General features: G+C 34.3%; 1 protein-coding gene across 1 annotated transcript in view; it reads right to left on the reverse strand.

Moving 5' to 3' along the window:
- LOC136042642 (mitogen-activated protein kinase kinase kinase 4-like) overlaps positions 1-21,901 on the reverse strand; it is a 35,104-nt gene extending 13,203 nt beyond the window's left edge. The window contains exons 1-2 of the mRNA XM_065727605.1: positions 13,388-21,901; positions 1,031-1,407 (exon numbers count right to left, since the gene is read on the reverse strand). Coding sequence (XP_065583677.1) covers positions 1,031-1,399 — 369 coding nt within the window. The 5' untranslated portion in view covers positions 1,400-1,407; positions 13,388-21,901. The remainder of the gene's footprint in view (positions 1-1,030; positions 1,408-13,387) is intronic.
- Positions 21,902-23,495: the final 1,594 nt, after the last annotated feature.

A 23,495-nucleotide genomic window follows, 5' to 3' on the forward strand; every position in this document is an offset into this window, starting at 1 on the left:
CATTTGGATGAAGGTTAAATAAATAAACAGAAATACTTAGTTCTTACACATAATCTTATCTTTATATTTAAGGACGTAAGTTAGACCACCCCAAACAAGGGCATAAATATCGTTAAAATTAAATTCTTACTCAGGAACAAGCTTCAACCTTTTCTTATATGTATTTTTACCTTCTCTATCTCCAACTGCGTAAAACTGCTCCACTATTTTTTTATAAAAACTGCACAGAGGAGATCTTTTATGGCAAGTCAGGAACTTCAATGGATAAAGAACACATTCTTATATGATTTAAATTTTTTACCTTCCATTCTCTTAAAACCCAAATTCTTGATAAGAAATTCTCATAGAATTCATGAACCTTGGCATTAACACTATTCAAGTTTTTCGCTTGCGAAAAGGACACAAAAACTTTGCCTTTCTGGGTTCATGAATCATCAGAGGCAATTCAACCCCTATCATATCTGAATGAGAGCTTACTGCAAAAAACTAAAAAGTACTAGAACCTACAAACTAAGCTGTTGAGCCTACAACCTTCCGTAAATAGACCGTTCAACCGTTCAGCAAATAGAGAAATCTAAGAGAATAAAAAGAAGAAGAAATAGATGTAAATAATAAAAATAAATAAAGGACGAAAATAAGAAGAGGACAAACAGCGTTTTACAGATTAAGATAGAAGTGGATTTATGACAAGACAGAGACAAGAAGAAGAAAAACAACAACAAGAAGAAAACAACAAAGAGAGGAATAAGTACCTAGAAGATAAGAGGATGAAGAGAAGAAAAAATAGTGTTTAATAGATATATAAATAGAATCAAAAGATAAACAAGAAGAATAAGACAAGAAGAAGAAAAAGAAGCAAGTAGAGCAAGAATAAAAGATACAAGAGGAAGCGAAATACTGGACACTAGAAACATTTTTTTCACAAGGAAGCTTTCATATTTTATTCCTCTTAATAATTCCTAGTAATTCGAGCAAGGGTATTTTTCAGTTTAGCCTACAATTCTATGTTCAGTAAATATAGAAAACTAACCTGTCGATTATAAACCTTGGTCTCAGACCTATGCTCATTTCCCAATTTGATTAGCAATGAAAAAACGCTGAAAAATTCGTTCCGATCATTTTTCGCACTGGTCCGTCCTCCGGAAGACCTGGGTTTCCCCCCAATGTCTCGGTAAATCAACTTGTCTGACATAACTAACGACCGTGGACTTAACTTGTTATCTTGCACGTCACTGTTCAAAGAGCTAGGCCTCATGTCATCATTTTGAATGTCTTGGTCAGGTGTCCCAGTATGTGGACTCGGATACCCAGAGTCCCCAAAAGCAGGGATCAGGCTCATATCCGATTTTGCTCTTCGTAGATTTCGCAGAGGCACTGAGGAAATACTCGGAGTTGCCATGGTAATATCTGTAATTTCAAATAAGATATGACTCTGTTTTGTCATATCTGAGCTTTGATAATAAGAAAAATTTGATATGAAAAACAAGCTGGCTGAACACCTTGCCACTGGACCATGATTAAATGAGGAGAGAGAATGTAGATTAGTAATTCTGTGGTTTGAGGTGGAATTGAAAATTGAATTCTCCGCAAAATCCGAAACCAGGGAATGCCCCCAAATCTTAATCCCAAATATAAGCCTTAAAAAAGCTAATTGCGTTGGGTTTGAATTGGTTTTTAAGGGTCTGTTACAACGTGCTTACCTGCTGATAATCAATAATATTAGCTTTAAAACTGCTTTAGACATCATTTTCACTAAAAAGAAAAAACACATATAACATCCAGATTTCATGGAAAAAGATTTAATTGTCTTCAAAAGGGAATTTAAACATCAAATTATTTCTTATCTTACCAGCTAAATTACACCACATTTAGGTACCAAAGATCTCACAACCTTGAATTGATGGAATGAAAATTTCTTAGCCAGTCTACAATTGAGCCAAAAGTTCAAAGTCACATTTTCTTGTGAAAAAAAACGTAAAATAAAATAGGAGAATCGTTTCCTACTAAGCTGGACAGGAGAGACAAGAAAATTACGAGCAAACAGTCGTGGGATCAAAGTTGATCCAAACAACCAAACTTAAGTTCTTCCCGAAAAGTAGTGGTTTAATTTACATATCATGTCGGTCGCAGGGTTGCCAAAACTTTTTGGGACTAAAGTGTCAAATTCAGCAAAAAAGGAACACTTTTAGTGTCCTCCTAGAAAATTAGCCAATATACTTTAAAAGTTGACAAAAAAAGGCTTTAAATGGTTTTCTCGCAACTCCAGAGCCGGATTTGCGTTCTTCTTTTTCAAGTAAAAGCAAAGCGGTTCTTCAAATAAGTAAAGTCCCATTTAAAACCTCAAATCGCCTTATACGCCAAGAAGAAAAAGAATTTAGTACAATTTCTCTGGTTCTCTCGAACCTTCGGTTGTAATAGTTATTCTTCTTCCGAAAACTCAGTAAAGCCCGACAGTTTTTCGTTTTCGTTGTCTTTGGAAAAAAATTAGAAAGTGCAGTCTTATTTCAGGAGCTGCAGAAAATTTTGAGTCATTTGTGTTGCGTTTGCGGTTTTACAGGAACGTAAAGAAATGTTGGAGTACAACTAAGATGAATGACAAATTGTGTTGTTTAGTTTATGTGTTTTCAGCCAAAATGTCTACTCTGTACGGCGATAAAACAAAAACGGCGATAAAACCTGTCTTCACTATGAGCCGCCCCAGCCGTCTCGGCCGAAAAACGCCATAACGAAGACAGGGCTTAAAATATTTGTGCCAGCAGACAGCAGATACGATGTCTGTCACTGCCGACACGGCTTAATTGCCCTCGCTCCCTCTTTTCCTTCAGTAGCATATCAGATCTTCTACAAAATTTTGTCTACCATTTCCCACAGACTGGGGCTTAATCATTTTAAGCCAGATTGGGCAAAGGTGGTATTCCTCTATCTCATGGTGGAGGAGTGGCTTTTTTTGTAAGTGTACCCTCCCAAATCGGATTCTTTCATCTCCTGAAATAGAGAACAACTCAAAAACTGAAGTTTTATGGCTCTGGACCAGACCCAAAAACCTCCCAAAAGACGTATCTTGCATGATTTTTTGTATTATTTATTACCCTCCTCGTAGTGGATTTAAGAAGGAGCTGACGGCATATCTGCAATTTTATAATGGCAGAATTTGCCGCAAGTACCCCTTTGCTGCAATTACATTATGTGGTGATTTTAATGAGCTAGACCAAAAGTGGCTTAGCGCTGCTCTTAGTCTTGATCAGGTTGTCAGGTCGCCTACACGCAGTTATAAAACCCTAGACTTGATTTTTACCAAAATTGAAGATTACTATTTTGCCCCAAAAATTGCCCTTCCATTTGGGACAAGTGACCATCTATGAATCTTTTGGACCTCTTTATCATCCTTTCCCCCTAAACCATTGATTAGTTATTGAAACAGGCCCATTACTGACGAGAAGATTTCCCATTTCAAAGTAAAACTTAACTCCAAATCCTGGGCCAATATCCTATGTCTTACTAATGGTGATGAAATGACTTCTGAGTTTTCAGCAGAACTTTTCCAGTTATACTGTGACACGTTTCTAGTGAAAAAAGTCAATCGCAAATCCACTTGTAAACCATGGATAGATAAAAAAAATGTGTGCCTAATAAATGAATGCGATAGACTCTTTAAGGAAGGATTTTTCCAAGAATCTCGAAAACTTCGAAACATTGTTATTAGTGAAATCTGTTAGCGAGAAAAGAGCACAGTGCTCACGTGCTCAATAAGTTACTGTATTCTAACCCTAAGAATTTCCACAAATGTATCCAAGATCTCATGGGAAAGGTCTCTTCTAAGTTTCTCTTGCTGGATAGTAATGGCGACCCTGTGACTGCGGACATCATAAATGATTATTTTGCTTCAACTTGTAAAGCTCACCCGCCACTCCAAAATACACCGGCCAACAGTGCAGTGAGTGAAATTCCTGTGATTGAAATACATCAGACTCAGCTTAAACTCGAAAATCTTGATACAAATAAGTCAGTGTACCCAGGTGATATCCCTACCAAATTGAGTGTGAAATGTGCCCCTTATTTAAGTGTACCTCTAACTGCAATTTTTAACCAATGTTTTGTAGATGGTATTTTTCCAGTGTGTTTTAAGCGAGCTATTATGTCACCTACACCGAAAAACAAGACCCCAAAAGTTCCCTCCGACTTAGACCAATATCAAAAACCTCTATTTTCTCTAAAATTTTTGAAAGTTTTATTTACAATTTCCTCTTTGACGATATTCAAGATCAAATTAATCCAAATCAGTTTAGCTTAAGGCCGAATCATATCACCACCCATTGTTTATGTTATATACTTGACACTGTTTTCAAACATCTTGAGTTAAGTAGTTCCTACGTTGAGGCTGTTTTTGCTGATATTAGCAAAGCCTTTGACAACTTGGATCATCAGACAGTTACTGATAATGCAAGGGCTTTAGGTGTCAGAGATTTTGTTTTACGTATGGTAGCTAGTTTTTTGTCTGATCGTGAGCAATGTGTAGTCCTCCCTAACGGAGATTCATCAGGTTTTACCTAGATTTCCTGTAGAGCACCCCAAGGGACTAAATTGAATCCTTTAGTATTTTTAATTGTTTTTAACAATGTTTTACCAAACTTTGACAACACTTTTAAATTTGCAGAATAATTGACATTAATTAACCTTTGTCAAACCCCTAACACTTTGGGCGTTAAACTTGAATCACTCATTAACAACTTAAAGAACGACCTTGACAATGTTAAACTCATTCTAAGCACACTGAAAAGCAATTTAATGCTATTCTCCTTTTTAAAAAATGTACCCCCAATCAATAATTACCTTTGCATTCCAAATTTAAACATGGTTAAGCTGCTTGGATTGCATTTCGACAATGACCTTAAATGAAATCTCACTCTTTTCACTTATTTAAAACAGGCGGTTTCCTCCTTAAATATTTCTCCCTTCTCAAACGGTTCTCAAATCAATCAAGAACCTTAAAATAATGTATTTTTCTTATACAAGACCTTGTCTTGAATGCGCTTGCCCTGTCTGACACCCTGGGTTAACCACATCCCAATGTTCCAAAATTGAAAGCATTCAAAAAAGAGCTATAAAATCTATACTGGGGACGTCCTATACTACTTACGATGAAGGTTTGGCTAGACTTGAACTCACTACATTTGAATCACAACGTCACTTCCTTACCATGAACTTTGGGCACAAGTGCCTTAGTTCTGACTATCATAGACGTTTTCTTCTCCCCTTCAAAGAATACCCCCTAATCCTTCCTAATGCAAGACTTAGTGCTTGTAGAGCTCCAAATACCCAACTTGACTTGTGTCCCCAATTGTTGACCATGAGGTACAAAAACTCTTTCGTTCCCTATTTTGTTTCACATTTTAATAATTGATATAACTTTGTAACTATGTTTATCCCTTAACATTTATTTTACCATTGTATTTGTTCTGACGTGCTTATGCTTTAATGCAGAACTAAACTTTAATGCAGAATTCCTGTACAAGAAATCTGTTCAAATCTTCAGCTTTCATTTTTGAAAAAAAAAATGAATTTCTAGTGGTTAACCATTTTGGAGAAAAAAACCTCGGCTACATCAATCTGATTTCCGTTATTTGGTTTTCTGATTGGTCAGCAAATAGGTCAGGTTCAGATTCATTCTATATTTTCTCCTCCTTGTCGTCAGCCTTGCAGTACCACCTCGAAAAGTTGTTAAGTAATATTGGCGAAATCTGAGACCGATCCACCAACGCAGCGCTACGAGTAACCATCTGCTTTACATGCATGAGGAAATCCACAGTTTTTATTTCCAACCGATTTCGCAAGTTAGTTTTAATGTTTGTTAGTTGAGAAAATTATCTTTCGGCACCAGCACTTGAGTGAGGTAACGCGCACAAGTTCAACATAAAGGTTTATAGTTCAAAGAATTTGGGAGTGCCGTCAGGATTCTTCCCATCTAACAAGAGCTTCCATAACTAAGATGATGAGGAAACTAGCTCTTCACCACCAGACTTCAGGCTCATTTCTTCTTTGGAATCTGGCAGGCTCAGGCACTGGTTTTCTAGAGTGTCTCTAGCAGACTCTATCTCGCTCTGACTTTTCTCCAGGAGTTTGCTAAATCTGATGGTTCTAATGGACTAATCATTTCAACAGTTCCATTCATGGCAACTTTCGGGTCTAAATACTCGAGAGCTTGTAACGTCTTATCTTTATGATTAACCCACTTTCTCATCTGCTTCACCAGTTTGACGTAGAATCCCAAGCAAGTCAGCCTAAACTGTTCAACAGCTTTCCCTGATGCTCCTTCTTCATTCACTTAAGCTTCTGTGTTGGGACCACACAACACATCTTTCACATCTTTGTAGCTTCAGGGATCAAGAGGCAACTCAAAAGCATCACTTCTGTTCAGGATTTCTAGTTTAATGAAGCATCTCATGATCACTTTCAATGTCGATCTGAAGCTTGTTATCAAAGTGTGGATCATTGTGTCCCCAGACTGGAACTGTACGTTTAATGTATTTACCTTGCCAAGCACAGAAGCCAGAAAGTACAGATATGCCTTAGTTGTAGGCTCTTTCATGTAGGCTTGAATCTTGGATGCCTTATCTTTTGAAGCCTTGTCTGTAAAGGGTTCCTTTGACTGTTTCACAAAAAAGGTAACCAGGGGTGACCACACTGCATGTGATTGGGTAGGTACAATTTTGCCAATTTGCTTATGAAATGGCTTGGAAGCTTGGTTGGTTTCGATAACAGTCTTCTGTTTCTGCTTTAAACAGTCCACCAGGTTACAGAATGTAAAGCAAAACATTTTTCGCTGTTGTTCTTGCATCCTTTCATCACTTTGGGCAAAAAGCACATTTTCTTAGTTAGCACTTGGCACACTAGATGTGATGTTCAGTCAATGACAGTATTATATGTTTACAGTTACCAGATAATTTTCTTGTGGGTTAGACTGTGCCCATATGGAACAGGTCCACCCTCTCAAATGCATGTGAAACTAAACTGCATATTTACCAAAAGCTTAATGTCTTAATTCAGGAAATAAACTGAGGTTCACCCTCGTCCAAGAAATGATTAAGCAGCAGCAAATCAGATCAGGATCAGATAGTTTGCTACTAACTACTATCCAGGCCGAACTTCTGCATACTCCTGTAGACTACAAGTCATAAAACACCCTAAGCTTTTACTTACCAGCAGCAATATGCTTGCTTCAGTTTTTTATCAAAAAACTTTTTCTAAACTCTCTTGAACAAGTCACATGTTTCACCAAGTTTGAATTTTTGCGCTTTTGAAAAGAAAAGCCGTGCGGATACGATAAAAAAAATCTCTAAGACGGAAACGAACCGGAAAAGCACAAATTAAAAGCAGTTGCAGTCAAGAAAAAACTGAAAATAAATACATATGGTAGTGATTTTGAAAAAATGCCAAAAAGTGTCCTTTTTTTCAAAAAGTGGCCTTTTTTCACCCAATAGTGGCACGGTGTCACCCAGAGTGAAAAAGTGTCAAAAAAGCACTAAAAGTGTCCCTTTGGCAACCCAGGTCGGTCGACTGGCTTTCAAAAAAATTTTAAAAGAAAGCTGAACTTCAAATATGATTGGTAAAAGCTGACAAAAGTCAAATAAAAACTATCAAACAAATTTGACTAAAATTGATTGATATTACATGCAAAATTAGTATCACAGAATTGATCACTTCGCTTTCATTTTGCACTAATAGTCTGTTTCAGCTTCACACTCATCTTGGTTCTGCTGGCCCCCAAATACGTTCGTTTAGTTCTCACCTGAACATTATGACAGGCCGGAGAGCATCACGGCACACATCTTCGATAGGGACATCCTGTTGTTTGACAACCCGACTTGCAGTTGTGCCTGATGATACTAAGAAACCACACTGGTGCATGTTCCACGTCTGCTATGACTAATACAAGTTTACCATCTTTAAGGTGTCAACCCAAAGTAGTAGGGTCCAGACTGGACGGATATCCAATGTGAGTGGAAAAATTCCATGGCTGACATGAATATTAACAATGACAGTTTGTTGATGAAAACCCCTTGTCATAAGAAAAGAAACGTATCACCCTTTTAACATTATAAAGGCTGAACAGCGTCTGCTCTCCAGCTTTGAGCATTTCGTCTTTCGACACTAAGTCTTAGTTTAAAACTGAAGCAGATTCGTGAAAACGCTTATCACTGCAAGCGTAATCCCTACCAGCTTACCGAAATTTTAGATTATTGATGCAGGGCCATAACCAAGGAAGGCAGACAAGAATAAAATGTCAGCTGCAGTGTCACCAAGCCTATGCTTCAGTATTAGAATACTGAAATAATACACACTAGTCTCAATCTCGACTTAGGCAGTCGGTGTTTTCTTTTGAGTGACAGACCAGCAGAACCACCAATTCAGCACCACTACAGATAATCCAAACTTCCGTCGTAGTCGCAATAGAAATGTATGTGTTTACAATAAAAAAAACTCGGCATCACAAGTGGCATTATTAACTCTAATTCTCTTCTATTGAAACCGTAGTGCAGGAGGTGAAGACGAACCTCTGCAAATTGGCTTTGTTGGAAAGAAGTTTTTTTCTCCTAGCAGAAAGTTGCACGGAATATGTGAAGTTGATCTCATGAACAGAAGTTCCTTTTATTTTGTTTTTTTCCATGAGCATAATCTTTGGTCGAAGGTACACAGCCCTATTCGTCAAAGACAACATCTACATTTTTGAAATGTTGCCTCAAGTATGTCAGTAATGATTTTCACAGATGACCCCTTAAAATTGCTCTATTTGCCATGACATCATGTACAGCAGTCATCCTCTATCAGTAACGTGGGGGCGACAAGGACTGGGGCATAGTAGGTCTGAGCCAGAGCACCCTGTATAGATTGAATTTACAAGAAATGCCTTTCAAAGATTTCTCACAACTCCAAACACAAACAGAAACAACAATTTCTAATGTTTTATGGTTTCTAATGCGTAAAAATAATGCGTATGAATTCTCAGTGTAACATCAATCGCAAAAAAAAGAATGTTTTGGACTCTTGGCTCGATTTCAGCCTGCCTAAGAAGTTTTGGCTTACTAGACTTTGGCAGAAGTTTTGGCCGACGTCGTAAGGTGAAACACTGTGTATGTAAGATAAGGTGCAAAACAAAATTCAATAGCATTGTTGAAGAAAAGAGTATTTTTGGGCTTTTCCAGAAAATTTGGCTTTTACGAGTATATTGTTGTTATTTTTTAGTGGGTGGGTGGGAAGGGCGAAACTGAAGTATAAAGCAACTTTAAACCTGATCTCCATTTTTAGCAAGTCAGCACGTACAGTAAAATGCCTTTAAAATCCCATTCGAAATCAAAGTTTTTTGTTCTATATTTGGGATAACATTCTAGCGTTTATTCTGGCGTTTAAGTGCGATTTTGGGGTATTTCCCAGCTTCAGATTTTTACAGAGATTTACAGGGCTTGACCATTTTTTTATGTCACCAATTACCACATAGCCAATTAATTCTTCACGGTGAATTTTCTTATTTAACTAAAAAAAAAAACATCTTTTTGGAATATCTTGAGCATTAAAAAGCTTTGTCTTTTATTTGAGCTTTAGAATCGATCAGCTCTTTCGTAAAAAAAAAAAAAAAAAAAAAAAAAAAAAAAAAAAAAAAAAAAAAAAAAAAAAAAAAAAACCTTAATGTAAAGATGAAAAACTATTTGATTCGAGTTTTATTACATTGCTAAGACAATTGGTGAGATAGAAAATGATAATACGCCTTATCCCTATAGTTAGTTCAATGAATATTTTACAATAATCCGTATAGGGCTACATATATTTAATATATACATATATATACTATATATATACATAATATATACATATATTTAATTATATATATATATATATACATATATTTATATATATATATATATATATATATATATATATATATATATATATATATATAAGTTTAGAAGAAGAAGAAGAAGTTTATTATTATTCAATACAATACAGTATTTATTGTATATGTACAGTATTTATTATTATGTAGAGTTTTATTACATTGCTAAGACAATTGGTGAGATAGAAAATGATAATACGCCTTATCCCTATAGTTAGTTCAATGAATATTTTACAATAATCCGTATAGGGCTAGACAGATATGCATGCTTCACGTAGTTTCAATGGTAATAGCCGCAGAAGTGGTAAAATAGTTAATAGTAATTCAAAATATACGAATTAACCAAGTTTTCTTGCTTAGCAATTATCATTAAAAGGGGTGGAAGTGGACCCTCTATCCTTAAATCGAGGCTCAGGCCATCAAGGCCCATTACCTCCATCTTAAATAGCTAAAAGCGATTTTTTTTTTTTTTTTTACTGCGTTACGAATATTTTGAATTAGCTAAAGATTATCAATATATATATATATATATATATATATATATATATATATATATATATATATATATATATATATATATATATATATATGTATATATATATATATATATATATATATATATATATATATATATATACATATATTTAATTATATATATATATATATATATATATACATATATTTATATATATATATATATATATATATATATATATATATATATATATATATATATATATATATATATATATAAGTTTAGAAGAAGAAGAAGAAGTTTATTATTATTCAATACAATACAGTATTTATTGTATATGTACAGTATTTATTATTATGTAGAGTTTTATTACATTGCTAAGACAATTGGTGAGATAGAAAATGATAATACGCCTTATCCCTATAGTTAGTTCAATGAATATTTTACAATAATCCGTATAGGGCTAGACAGATATGCATGCTTCACGTAGTTTCAATGGTAATAGCCGCAGAAGTGGTAAAATAGTTAATAGTAATTCAAAATATACGAATTAACCAAGTTTTCTTGCTTAGCAATTATCATTAAAAGGGGTGGAAGTGGACCCTCTATCCTTAAATCGAGGCTCAGGCCATCAAGGCCCATTACCTCCATCTTAAATAGCTAAAAGCGATTTTTTTTTTTTTTTTACTGCGTTAAGAATATTTTGAATTAGCTAAAGATTATCAATATATATATATATATATATATATATATATATATATATATATATATATATATATATATATATATATATATATATATATATAAAGTTAAAGCTTGAATCAGCAAAAACAGTGACGACAAAAAAACGGAAAATTAACAATTGAATTAAAGTTGAATTTAATTAAATGTGAATTTCAAACTTGAATTCAATTTAAATTGAGTAAATGTAAAGAAGCCAGTCTTTGAATTATCTCAAAAATAAAGATTTAAAGGCTGAATCGAAGTACCAAGGGTGCGTTCCATGAGGCTATTATCATTAACTATTAATTAATTATTTGCCATTATAGTAATATCAAACATGGTGAATAATGACAAATTCAGCCATTTACATGTCCATAATTTTTTAAGGGTTAACACTGTAGTTTTGCTGTGATATCATTTTCGAGGGCCTTCGGGCTCTTGTTAAAAATTCCGGCAAGCTTGTTTTCTAAATACCTTTTTACCATTAAAACTAAGGAAAATAATAATTACCATTTCCGAATCCGCTACGAATGGCAGGTTTTACTCACTAGACTACTTTTTTAGAGACATGCTTTAAAATTTTTGGTTACAATATACTGCCTTTGGGGCTCCATTAAGGGCTCAAAATTTAATTTTCCCAAAATCGATTACTGAATTTTGATAGAGCATAAAAAGAGGCATTAAGTTCTGCATTCACTTTCATCGTAGCTAAATTATGCTGAAAATTGAAAATTTACCAACGTATAACGGAAAAGATCCCTTATTTCTTCTGTTTTTCCTCAGTTAAGGATAAAACATTTTCTGTTGGTTATTGCTTTTCATACTGTAGTGCAAGTAATAAGAGGTGGAACAAAGAGGAATTATTTTAAAAGTGATTTTCTTTTTCTAGATGAAAATTTCGGCTTTATATTTAACTCCCGTCATCAACAAATCCGAGATAAATATAAAATAAGACTTACAATAAAATCGTGACCATTAAAACTAGTTCATCCTGGACTGGAAAATGAAAGCGAAAAACGGCAATTCATTTAGATAAAAACAAGCCAGGAGCTAAACTAAAAGGACTTTTTATAAAAATGTATTGCTCTTAACTATGGTATTGCAATGTAATATGTTAAATCTTGTTTAGTTCAACACATTATTGAAGTTCACATTAACGGATCTCGTTTTACAAGAATCTGGAGTTACCAACTAGAATTACCAGAACCATGGAGTTTTTGCATGTTATTAACTTTGTGCTAATTTTTTTTTTTTTTTTTTTTTTTTTTTTATTTTTTTTTTTTTTTTTTTTTTTTTTTTTTTTTTTTTTTTTTTTTTTTACACAGTGTTATTCGAGAAAAATGACAAAACGATTTACAATTGTTCCTTTCTGCGTTTCTTTCAAATTTCAAAAAAGAACAGCAGACTAATCGGATAATCTAAATTATTTTCTTTACTTAATATACATTGATTTTTTTTTATAAATATTAATAAAATGATCATAAATACGTAATTTTTATGGTATAGCATCTAATAAAACTGTTTCAGTATGGCTATCGACATTCTCTTCTTTTACCATCCCTGTTTTCAAAATATATAACAGAGCAATTAAATTAGTGTCTGAGGTGACAGGCTAGCTCAACATTTAATTTACATACATATTTCTTTTCCTCTTATTTCAATTTTAAGTAATTTCATGGACTCCTCCCTAACTTCTTCAGACAATTATATCTCTTAAATTCTGAACTACGAAAGGAATCTTGTGTTTCTTTTTCTCTCAGAAATGACAGGGATATTTTCATTCAAATAACCAAAACCATAAGATCAGATTTAGATCCAGTTTCATGTTGTGCCTCCATATGGAATTCCCTACCAGTTAAAATTCAGCTATGTCATTCTTATAGACAATTTAAAAAAGAGCTAACCGACCACTTCTTATGCCTAGAGAGCTAGTTCTCTCTTTCCTTCGTTTTTCTAAATTTCCTTTTCAATCTAACTTTCCTTTTCAATTTGTTTAATTCCTTTATTTTGATTGACATGGTAGTTTCTGTTGTTGTTGTTGTTGTTTAAGTATTATTATTTTTTTTTTTTTTTTTTTTTTTTTTTTTTTTTTTTTTTTTTTCTTGCTCTTCTGTTTAAGTTTAGTGCTATTATTTAATGTTATGCTTAGTCTCCCGTTCTCGCAGGCCAAAGAGCCTTTGTGGAGGTCTAAAGTTTTCTATTTTTTACGTTTCTTTTAAATAAATTGTTTGTTTTGCTTAAATATAAAATTTCTTTAAATTTTTCCTGGTGTTTCAAATGAATAATAATATGAGCATTGTTACCTTGTCCATCTGATCCTCCATCTCTAATCCGTTTTGTGACCAATCTCGGTGGCAAAAGTTTTGACCTGAAAATTAAAAAAGATAAGAAAACTTAGCTAGAGCGGCAAAACTTAGCTACATGCTTAATTTTCCATGTTAAGTGGTTTAGTTTACACTAAGCTGCTACACTGCTACATCTTGCGCTAAGTGTAAAATTTGACACTTAAGCAATTATTTCAGACTAGATTAACGTTAAAATCCAAAATACCATCTAAATCACCGTCTAAAATCATAATCACCATCTAAAATCATCGCAATCATCATCAGCAAACAATTCAAAAGTTAAAAATGTGAAACAGAAATGGATATTAAAGATTTGATCAAGTGTGGGACGCTTTCTAGGAAAAGTTTATTAATTTATTGTCAAAATTGTTTATTCCTCATCAAAAGTTTATCGTTGCTGTTAAACTTGCAATAAAGGGGTTCCAGGTTTCATGAGAGTTCACCTCTCGTGAAATTGATTTTTCTTCTCGTGAAACTGTTTATCTCATGGAACTTGTTGTGTGCTGATTTTCTTTCGTAAAACTTGTTGCATGTAGATTTTTCTCTTCGTGAAAATTTTTCATTGATTTTTCCTCTCGTGAAACTAATTCTGTTCATGGAACTTGTTGCATGCTCATTTTTGTTCGTAGAACTTGTTGCGTGCTGATTTTTTGTTCATGAAACTTGTTGCATATTGATTTTTCTCTTCGTGAACCGTGTACATCGATTTTTCTCCTCGTGAATCTGATTTTCTTCGTGGGGCCTCTTGGGTGCTGATTTTTGTTAGTGAAACTCGTTGCATGTTGATTTTTCTCTTCGTGATACTTATACATTGATTTTTCTCGTTGTGAACTTGTTGCTTGCATATATTTATTCGTGGAGCCTGTTGCGTCCTGAATTTTTATTTTTGAAAGTTCTTGCGTGCTGATTTTTTGTTTCTTGAGCATATTACGTTCTGATTTTTTTTTTTTTTTTTGGTTCGTAAAACGTCTTGCATATTTATTTTTCTCAGCGTGAAACTTCTACACTGATTTTTCTCCTGGTGAAACTGATTTTGTACATGGAACTTGTTGCGTCCTCAGTTTTTTTTAACTTGTTGTGTGCTGATTTTCGTTCGTGAAACTTGTTGCATGTTGATTTTTCTCTTCGTGAAACTTGAGCGTGGACTTTTCTCCAAGTGAAACTAATTTTGTTCATGGAACTTCTCGCGTGCTGATTTTTGTTCGCGGATCATGTCGCGTGCTGATTTTTGTTCGTGAAAGTTTTTGCATACTGATTTTTTTTTCTTCGTGAACCGTGTATATTGTGTTTCTCCTTGTGAAACTGATGTTGTTCATGGAACCTCTTGGGTGTTGATTTTTGCTAGTGAAACTTGTTGCATGTTGATTTTTCTCTTTGTGAAACTTATACATTGATTTCTCTTGTCGTGAAACTGATTTTGTTCATAGAACTAGTTGCTTGTTGATATTTGTTGGCGGAACCTGTTACGTCCTGATTTTTGCTTTTGAATCAACAAGTTTTGTTCGTGAAACTTGTCAAATGTTGATTATTCTCTTCGTGAAATTTTGTTGATTTTGTTCGTGAAACCTGTTGTGTGCTGATTTTTGTTCGTCAAACTTGATGCAAGTTGATTTTCTCTTAGTGAAATTTGTACATTGTTTCTTCTCCTCGCGAAACTGATTTTGTTCATGTAACTTGTTGCGTGCAGATTTTTTGTTAATGTACTTGTTGCGTGCTGAATTTTTTTTCGTGAAACTTGTTGCATGTTGATTTTTTCTCTTCTTGAGAATTGAAAGTTGATTTTTTCTCCTCAAGAAACTGATTTTGTTCATGGAACTTCTAGCGTGTTGATTTTGTTCCTGGAGCTGATTTTTTTTTATTCATGAAACTTCTTATATATCAATTTTTTTTCATCTTGAAACTTATACACTCGTCAATTTTCTCCTCGTAAAATTGATTTTGTTCATGAAACTTGTTGCGTGCTGGGTTTTCTTTCACGGAACTTGTTATGTGCTGATTTTTGTTCGTGAAACATATTGCATGGTGATTTTTCTCTTCGTGAAACTTGTATATTCATCTTTTTCGTCGTGAAACTGACTTGTTCATGGAACTTGTTGCTTATTGATTATTGTTTGTGGAACCTGTTACGTCCTGATTTTTGTTTGTGAAACTTGTTGCGTGCTGATTTTTGTTCATGGAACTTGTTGTGAGTCAATTTTCTTCGTGAAATTTTTCGCCTGCTGATTTTTCACTTTGTGTAACTTGTTTATTGATTTATCTCCTCGAGAAACTGATTTTGTTCATGGACCTTGTTGCGTGCTGGTTTTGATCGTATAGTTCGTTAAGTGTTCGTGAAATTTGTTACATGTTGATTTTTCTCTTCGTAAAACTTACGCATTAATTTTTCTTCTTGTGAAACTGATTTTGCCCATAGAACTTGTTGCGTGCTGATGTTTGTTCGTAAAACATGCTGCAGCATGATTTTTCTCTTCATGAAACTTGTATATTGATCTTTCTCCACGTGAAACTGATTTGTTCACGGAGCTTTCCGCTTATTGATTTTTGTTCGTGGAACCTGTTGCGTCCTAAATTTTGTTTGTGAAACTTGTTGCGTGCTGATTTTTTGTTCATGTCACTTGTTCTGAGGCAATTTTCTTCATGAAATTTTTGGCATGTTGATTTTTCCCTTTGTGTAACTTATTTATTGATTTTTCTCCTCGATAAACTGAGTTTGTTCATGGAACTTGTTGCGTTCTGGATTTGTTCGTAGAATTTGTTGTGTCCGTGAAATTTGTTGCATGTTGAGTTTCTTCTTCGTGAAACTTATGCATTGATTTTTCTGCTTGTGAAACTGATTTTGCTCGTAAGACTTGTTGCGAGTTGATTTTTTGTTCGTGGAACTTATTGCATGCTCATTTTTAGTTCCGGTAACTCTTTACATGTTGAATTTTTCTCTTCGTGAGACTTGAAAATGGATTTTTTTTCTCCTTAAGAAACTGATTTTGTTCAAAAAACTTCGTGCGTGTTGATTTTTGTATCTGGAACGTTTTTCGTGCTGATTTTTTTATTCGTGAAACTTCTTGCATTTTCGGTTTTCTCGTCGTGAAACATACACTTTGATTTTTTTTCTCCTCATGAAACTGTTTTTCTCATGGAACTTGTTGCATGCTGATTTTTGTTCGTGGAATTTGTACATTGATTCTTCTCCTCGTGAAACGACTTTTGTTCATAGGACTTGTTGCGTTTTGATTTTTTGTTCAAAGAACTTGTTGTGTGTTGACTTTTTGTTCGTAAAACTTGTTCCATATTGGTTTTATCTATGTGTGAAAACTGTGTATTGATTTTTCTCCTCAAGAAACTGATCTTGTTCACGGAACTTTTTGCGTGATGATTTTCGTTCCTGGAATATATAGCGTGCTGATTTTTTTTCTGTTCGTGAAACTTATTGCATATTCATTTTTCTCCTCGTGAAACTTGTTGCGTACTGGTTTTTGTTCACGGAACTTGTTGTGTGATGATTTTTGTTCTTGAAACTTGTTGAATCTGGATTTTTCTCTTCGTAAAACTTCTACACTGATTATTCTCCACGCGAAACTGGTTTTGCTCATAGAACTTTTTGCGTCCTGATTTTTGTTGGCGGAATTTGTTGCGTGCGGATTTTTGTTCGTGGAACTATTTGTATAATGATTTTTCTCTTCGTGATACTTTAAATTGATTTTTCCTCACGTGAAACTCAGTTGTTCATGGAACTTGATGCAAGCTGATTTTTGTTCGTGAAACTTGTGCGTGCAAACTTTTTAGTTCTTGAAACTTGTTACATATTGATGTTTCTCTTCAGAAACCGTGTACATTGATTTTTTGAAACTTCTTGACTATTCATTTTTTCATCGTAAAACTTATACATCGATTTTTCTCCTCGTGAAACTATTTTTCTCATTGAACTAATAAAGTGCTGATTTTTGTTCTTGGAACTTGTTGTGTACTTGTTGCTTGCAGACTCTTGTTCTCGGAACCTGTTGTGTGCAGATTTTTGTTCTTGAAACTTGTTGCATTTTGATTTTTCCCTCCGTAAAACTTATACATTGATTTTTTTCTCCTCGTGAAACTAATTTTGTTCATGAAAATTACTGCGGTTTTGATTATTGTTCGTGGAACCTGTTGCGTGCCAATTTTTGTTCGTGAATCATGTTGCATGTTCATTTTTCTCTTCGTGAAATTTGTAAATTGAGTTTTTCTTCTCGTGAAACTGCTTTTGCTCATGGAACTTGTTGGGAGTTGACTGATCAGGGAACTTGTTGCGTGCTGATCTTTGTTTTCGAGACTTTTTGCATGTGGAATTATTTCTTCGTGAAACTTGTACACTGATTTTTTTTCCCCCGTGAAACCAATTTTTTTCATGGAACTTAAGGTGTGCTGATTTTTGTTCGTGAAACTTGTTTCGTTCTGATTTTTTCGCGAAACGTGTTGCATGTTGGCTTTTCTCTTCGTGAAACTCGTATAGTTATTTTTTCTCCTCGTGAAACTGATTTTGTTCATGGAGCTTGTAAAGTGCTGAATGTTGTTCATGTAACTTGTTGTGTGCTGATTTTGTTCGTGGAGCTTGTTGCGTACTTATCTTTGTTCGTGAAACTTGTATATTGATTTTTCGCATCGAGAAACTTTTTTGTCCATCGAGCTTATAGCGCGTGGATTTTGCTCGTGGAGTGTGTCGCGTGCTGATTATTGTTCGTAAAAACTTGACGCCGTGTTGATTTTTCTTTTCATGAAACTTGTACATTGACTTTCCTCCGCGTGAAACTGATTTTGTTCATAGCACTTGTTGCGTGTTGTGATTTTTCTTGGTGGAAAATATTGCATGCTGATTATTGTTCGTGAAACTTGTAGCATGTTGATTTTTCTCTTCGTGAAACTCGTATAATGATTTTTCTCCTCGTGAAGCTGATTTTGTTCATGAAAGTTGTTGCGTGTTGATTTTTTGTTCTTGGAACTGGATGCGTGCTGATTTTCGTTCGTGAAACGGGTTGCCTGTTAACTTTTTCTTTTCGTGAAAGTTGTATATTTATTTTTTCTCCCAGTTAAACTGATTTTACTCATGAAACTTATTAAGTGTTTTGTTCGTGGAACTTGCTGCGTGCTAATTTTTGTTCGCGAAACCTGTTGCATATTGATTTTTCTCTTCGTGGAACTGATTTTGCTCAAAAAACTTGTTGCGTGTTGATTTTTTTTTCATAGAACTTTCTACATGCTGATTTTTATTTAGTGCAACGTATTACAAGTTGGTTTTTACTTTTTGTGAAAGTTGTGCATTGATTTTTCTCCAGAGGAAACTGATTACGTTCATGAAACTTGTTACGTGCTGATTTATGTTCGCGAAACTTGTTGAATATTGATTTTTCTCTTAATGAAACTTGTATGTTTATTTTCCTCCTCGTTAAACTGATTTATGTTCATGATTTATGTTCGTACAGCTTCTACATTGGTTTTTATCCTCGTGAAACTGATTTTTTTTTTCATGGAGCTTGTAAAAGGATGGTTTGGGTCCGGGGGAACAAAATCAGTCTCGCGAGGACAAAAATCAATGTACTAGTTTAACAAAGAAAAAATCAAAATGTAACAAGTTTCACAAAAAAAACCACAACGCAACAAGTTCCATGAACAAAATCTGCATGCAACAGGTTTCATAACAAGAATCAGTTTCACAAGAAGAAAAATCGATGTACCAATTTCACTAAAAGAAAAGTCAACATGCTACATATTCACGAACAAAAATCAGCACGCAGCAGATACCACGAACAAAATCGGCATGTAACAGGTTTCATGAACAAAATCAGTTTCACGAGGGGAAAAATCAATGTACAATTTTCAGAAAAGAAAAATCAACATGCAACACGTTCCACGACCAGAATTCAGCAGGCAACAAAATCAGAACGCAACAAGTTCCATAAACAAAATCAGTTTCACAAGGAAAAAAACAATTTAGGAGTTTCATGAAGAGAAAAATCAACAAGCAACAAGTTTCACGAACAAAAATCAGCACACAACAAGCTCCGCGAACAAAATCAGCAAAAAACAAGTTCCATGAGCAAAATCAGTTTCAAGACGAGAAAAAATCAATGTACAAGTTTCAGGAAGAGAAAAATCAACGTGCAACAAGTTTCAAGAACAAAAATCAGCACAAGATCAGTTCCACGATCAAAAATAAGCCCGCAACAAGTTCCAAGAACAAAGTCTGTTTAATGAAAAATTAAGAAAAATTAATGTACAAGTTTCAAGAAGAGAAAAGCCAATATGCGAAAAGTTTCGCGAACAAAAAGCGGCACGAAAGAAGTTCCACAAACAAAAATCAGCACGTAAGGAGTTCCATGAACGAAATCGGTCTCACGAGTAGAAAAATCAATGTACCAGTTTCACGAAAAAAAAAATCAACATGCAAGAAGTTTCGTGAAAAAAAAACGTACGCAACAAGTTCCATGAACAACATCAACACGAAACAAGTTCAATGAACAAAACGAGTTTCATCAGGAGAACGAATGTAACATGCAAAATGAGCATGCAACATGTTTCACGAACAAAATCAACAAGCGACGGGTTCCACGAACAAAAGTCAGAATGCAACAAGTTCAATGAACAAAATCAGTTTCATGAAGAGAGAAAATCAATTTTAAAATTTTACGAACGGAAAAATCAATATGCAGCAAGTTTCAAGAACAAAAATCAGCACGCAACAGGTTCCACGAACGAAAATCAACAAGCAACAAGTTCCATGAACAAAATCAATTTCACGAGGATAAAAAATCAATATATAACTTTCATGAAGAGAAACATCAACATGCAACAAGTTTTACGAACAAATTCAGCACACAACAAGTTCCACGAACAAAAATTAGCACACAAGAGGCTCCAGGAACAAAATCAGCTTAACGAGGAAAAAATCAATGTAAAAGTTTCACAAAGAGAAAATCAATATACAAAAAGTTCCATGAACAAAAATCAGTTTCACAAGGAGAAAAATCAATGTACAAGTTTCACGAAGAGAAAAATCAAAATAAAACAAGTTCCGAGAAATAAAATTAGCACACAACAAGTTTTATGAGCAAAATCAGTTTCACGAGGATTAAAATCAATATACCAGTTTCACAAAGAGAAAAGTCAAAATCCAACAAGCTTCACGTACAAAAACTCAGCATAAAAGAAGTTCTATGGACAAAAATCAGCACGAAACAGGTTTCATAAACAAAATCAGTTTCACGAGCATAAAAAGCAATGTATAAGTTTCACGATGAGAAAAATCAATAGGTAAGAGGTTTTAAGAATAAAAAAAATCAACACGCAAGAAGTCCCATGAACAAAATCAGTTTCATGAGGAGACAAATCAACGTACAAGTTTCACGACGAGAAAAGATCAACATGCAACAAGTTTCACGAACAAAAAATCAGCACTCAACAAGTTCCATAAAGAAAAATCAACACGCAACAAGATCCAAGAACAAAATTACCTTCACGAGAAGAAAATTTAACGTATAAGTTTCACGAGGAGAAAAATCAACATGCAACAAGTTTCACAAACAAAAAACAAACAAAAGGACAAAAATCAGCGCGCAACAGCTTCCAAGAACAAAATCAGTTTCACGAAGAGAAAAATCAATGTACAAGTTTCACAAAGAGAAAAATCAATATACAACAAGTTCTACGAACAAAAATCAGCACGCAACAAGTCCCACGAACAGAATTAGCACGCAACAAGTTCCATGAACAAAATCAGTTTAACAAGTTTCATAAAAACATTCAGCACACAATAAGTTCCATGACCAAAAATTCAACACACTACATCAGTCAGATGTAGAAATCAAGTTTCACAATGAGAAAAATCAATGTACAAGTTTCACGAAGAGAAAAATCAACATACAAGAAATTTCACGAACAAAAATCTGCACACTACAAGGTCAAAGAAAAATCATTTTTAGTCATTTTTTAGTTTATAAGCTTATTTTGAGGGGAAAATGTTGAAAAAAGCTTAGGTTTGATAATGTGCGCCAGAAGGGTGTCATCAGGAGCGGTACTTTGTGTCACAATTACCTCAAATTCAAGGAGTCGTTAGATGAAACGTTAATGGGAATTTCTTCGTCAAGTTTAAACGATCGTTTCTTGTGTAAACGAGTACTTTTTCAGGGAAATGCTCGAAAGAATCTCATATGTGTAATAATACTTGCTAGAGGGTATTTTTTGTCAACCACTGAGTGTCATGGGCTGGGAATTCTCATAGAACATCGCAATCTAGCAGTGGAATGGCAAGTTGCCGCTATTCAAATAAAAAACAACGGTCATTCTTAGTTTATAAAATTATTTTGAGGGAACAAAGTTGAAAAAACCAAAGTTGAAAAGGTGTGGCAATGTGCATGAGAAGGGTGTAATCGCAGGCTGGTTCCCTGTGCCACGCTAACCTCAATTGCTAGGAGTCAGGAGTCAATTGCTAGTAACTCAATTGCTAGGAGCTAACCTCATTGCTAGTGTGTATGAATATAGAAAGTTGACGTTTTACAGATAACGTTATCTGTAAAACACTAATAATTAATAATTAATTATTAACGAAATAATAAATTATAAAAAATATAATTTTTTATTTTTTTCAATAACAGTAAACCAATTAAGGACACTTCTTACACCGTAAAAATAGATAAATTTTTGTTGCTTAATTCTTTTTGTTTAATTTGGCATCACTTCTGCACAATGTGCTCAGTCCAAAGATTGGCTCTCATTTTGATTCTGTAAAAGATGCTTCATGATTATTTGTATAGAAGTTCAAAGTGAAGCCATCTTGATAGTATTACGACCTGGTTCAACCCCCCCCCAAAAAAAAAAAATAAAAAATCAGAGTCGTACAAAAGTAACAAAAAGGCATGAATGAGAAAAGCCATTCCTTTTATATCTATGTGGCACTTAAAGATGGTTGAACTGCATAAAAAGCCAGTAGAAATGAACAATATCTTTTAATTGAGTCATAAAATATATCTTTACGATGGTGGGGGCTGGGAGCATGGGAGGGGAAGCATACAGGGAAAGTGATTGTAAGCCTCCAGCGAAGGGTATTTAACCATAATTATTGTAGTACCCGATTAGAATTGATGAAAAGTGCATGAGCAATAGCTTTTAAATGAGCCATTTCTCATCTGTCTACGATGTTGTGTGGCACACTATGTCCCATCTTTTCCAGCTGAAACATGGCGCCAAAAGTGCCATTTTAGTGCCATATGTAACTTTCAGAAGAAACGCTAATGGGGATTTTTTATAAGTTTAAACGATCGATTCTAGTGTAAATGAATATTTTTGCAAGAAAATGCAAAAAAATATCGTATTGTGATTATACATGCTAAAGAGTGTCTTTTGTCAGCCATTGAGTGTTAGGGGCTTGAAAATGAAATGAAACATCGCAATCTAAAAATAAAATGGCAGGTTTCCGCTGTTCAAATAAAAAACAATGTCCATTTTTTAGTTTATAAATTTATTTTGAGGGTAAAAGCTTAAAAAACCATAGGTGTGATAATGTGCGCCAGAAGGGTCTCATCGGAAGTCATATATTGTACCACCCTGACCTCAATTGCTAGGAGCCATCAGAAGAAACACTAGTGGGGATTTTTTCATTGAGCTAAACGATCGATTCTTGCGTAAATGAATGTTTTTGCAGGAAAATGCCCGAAACATGTCATAAATCTGATAGTGCTTGCTAAAGGGTGTAGTTTATAAGCCATTGAGTGTCACGGGCTTGGAATTGCCATAGTACATCGCAATCTAGCAATGAAAGGGCAACTTTCTGCTGTTAAAATAAAAATATGGTCATTTTTTAGTCTAAATTTAATTTGAGGGTAAAAGCTAGAAAAAACCCTTAGCTGTGATAATGTGCACCAGAAGGATGTCATCGGGAGTGACACAATGTGCCACGCTGACCTCAGTTGCCTGGAGTCATCAGAAGAAAAACTAATGGAGATTTTTCATTAATTTTAAACGATCTAATTTCTTGTGTAGACGAATATTTTTGCATAAAAATGCTTGAAAAATGTCATATATGTAATAGTACTTGCTAGAGGGTGGG

Source organism: Artemia franciscana, unplaced genomic scaffold, assembly GCF_032884065.1.
Source record: "Artemia franciscana unplaced genomic scaffold, ASM3288406v1 Scaffold_1656, whole genome shotgun sequence".
Taxonomy (NCBI): Eukaryota; Metazoa; Arthropoda; class Branchiopoda; order Anostraca; family Artemiidae; genus Artemia; species Artemia franciscana.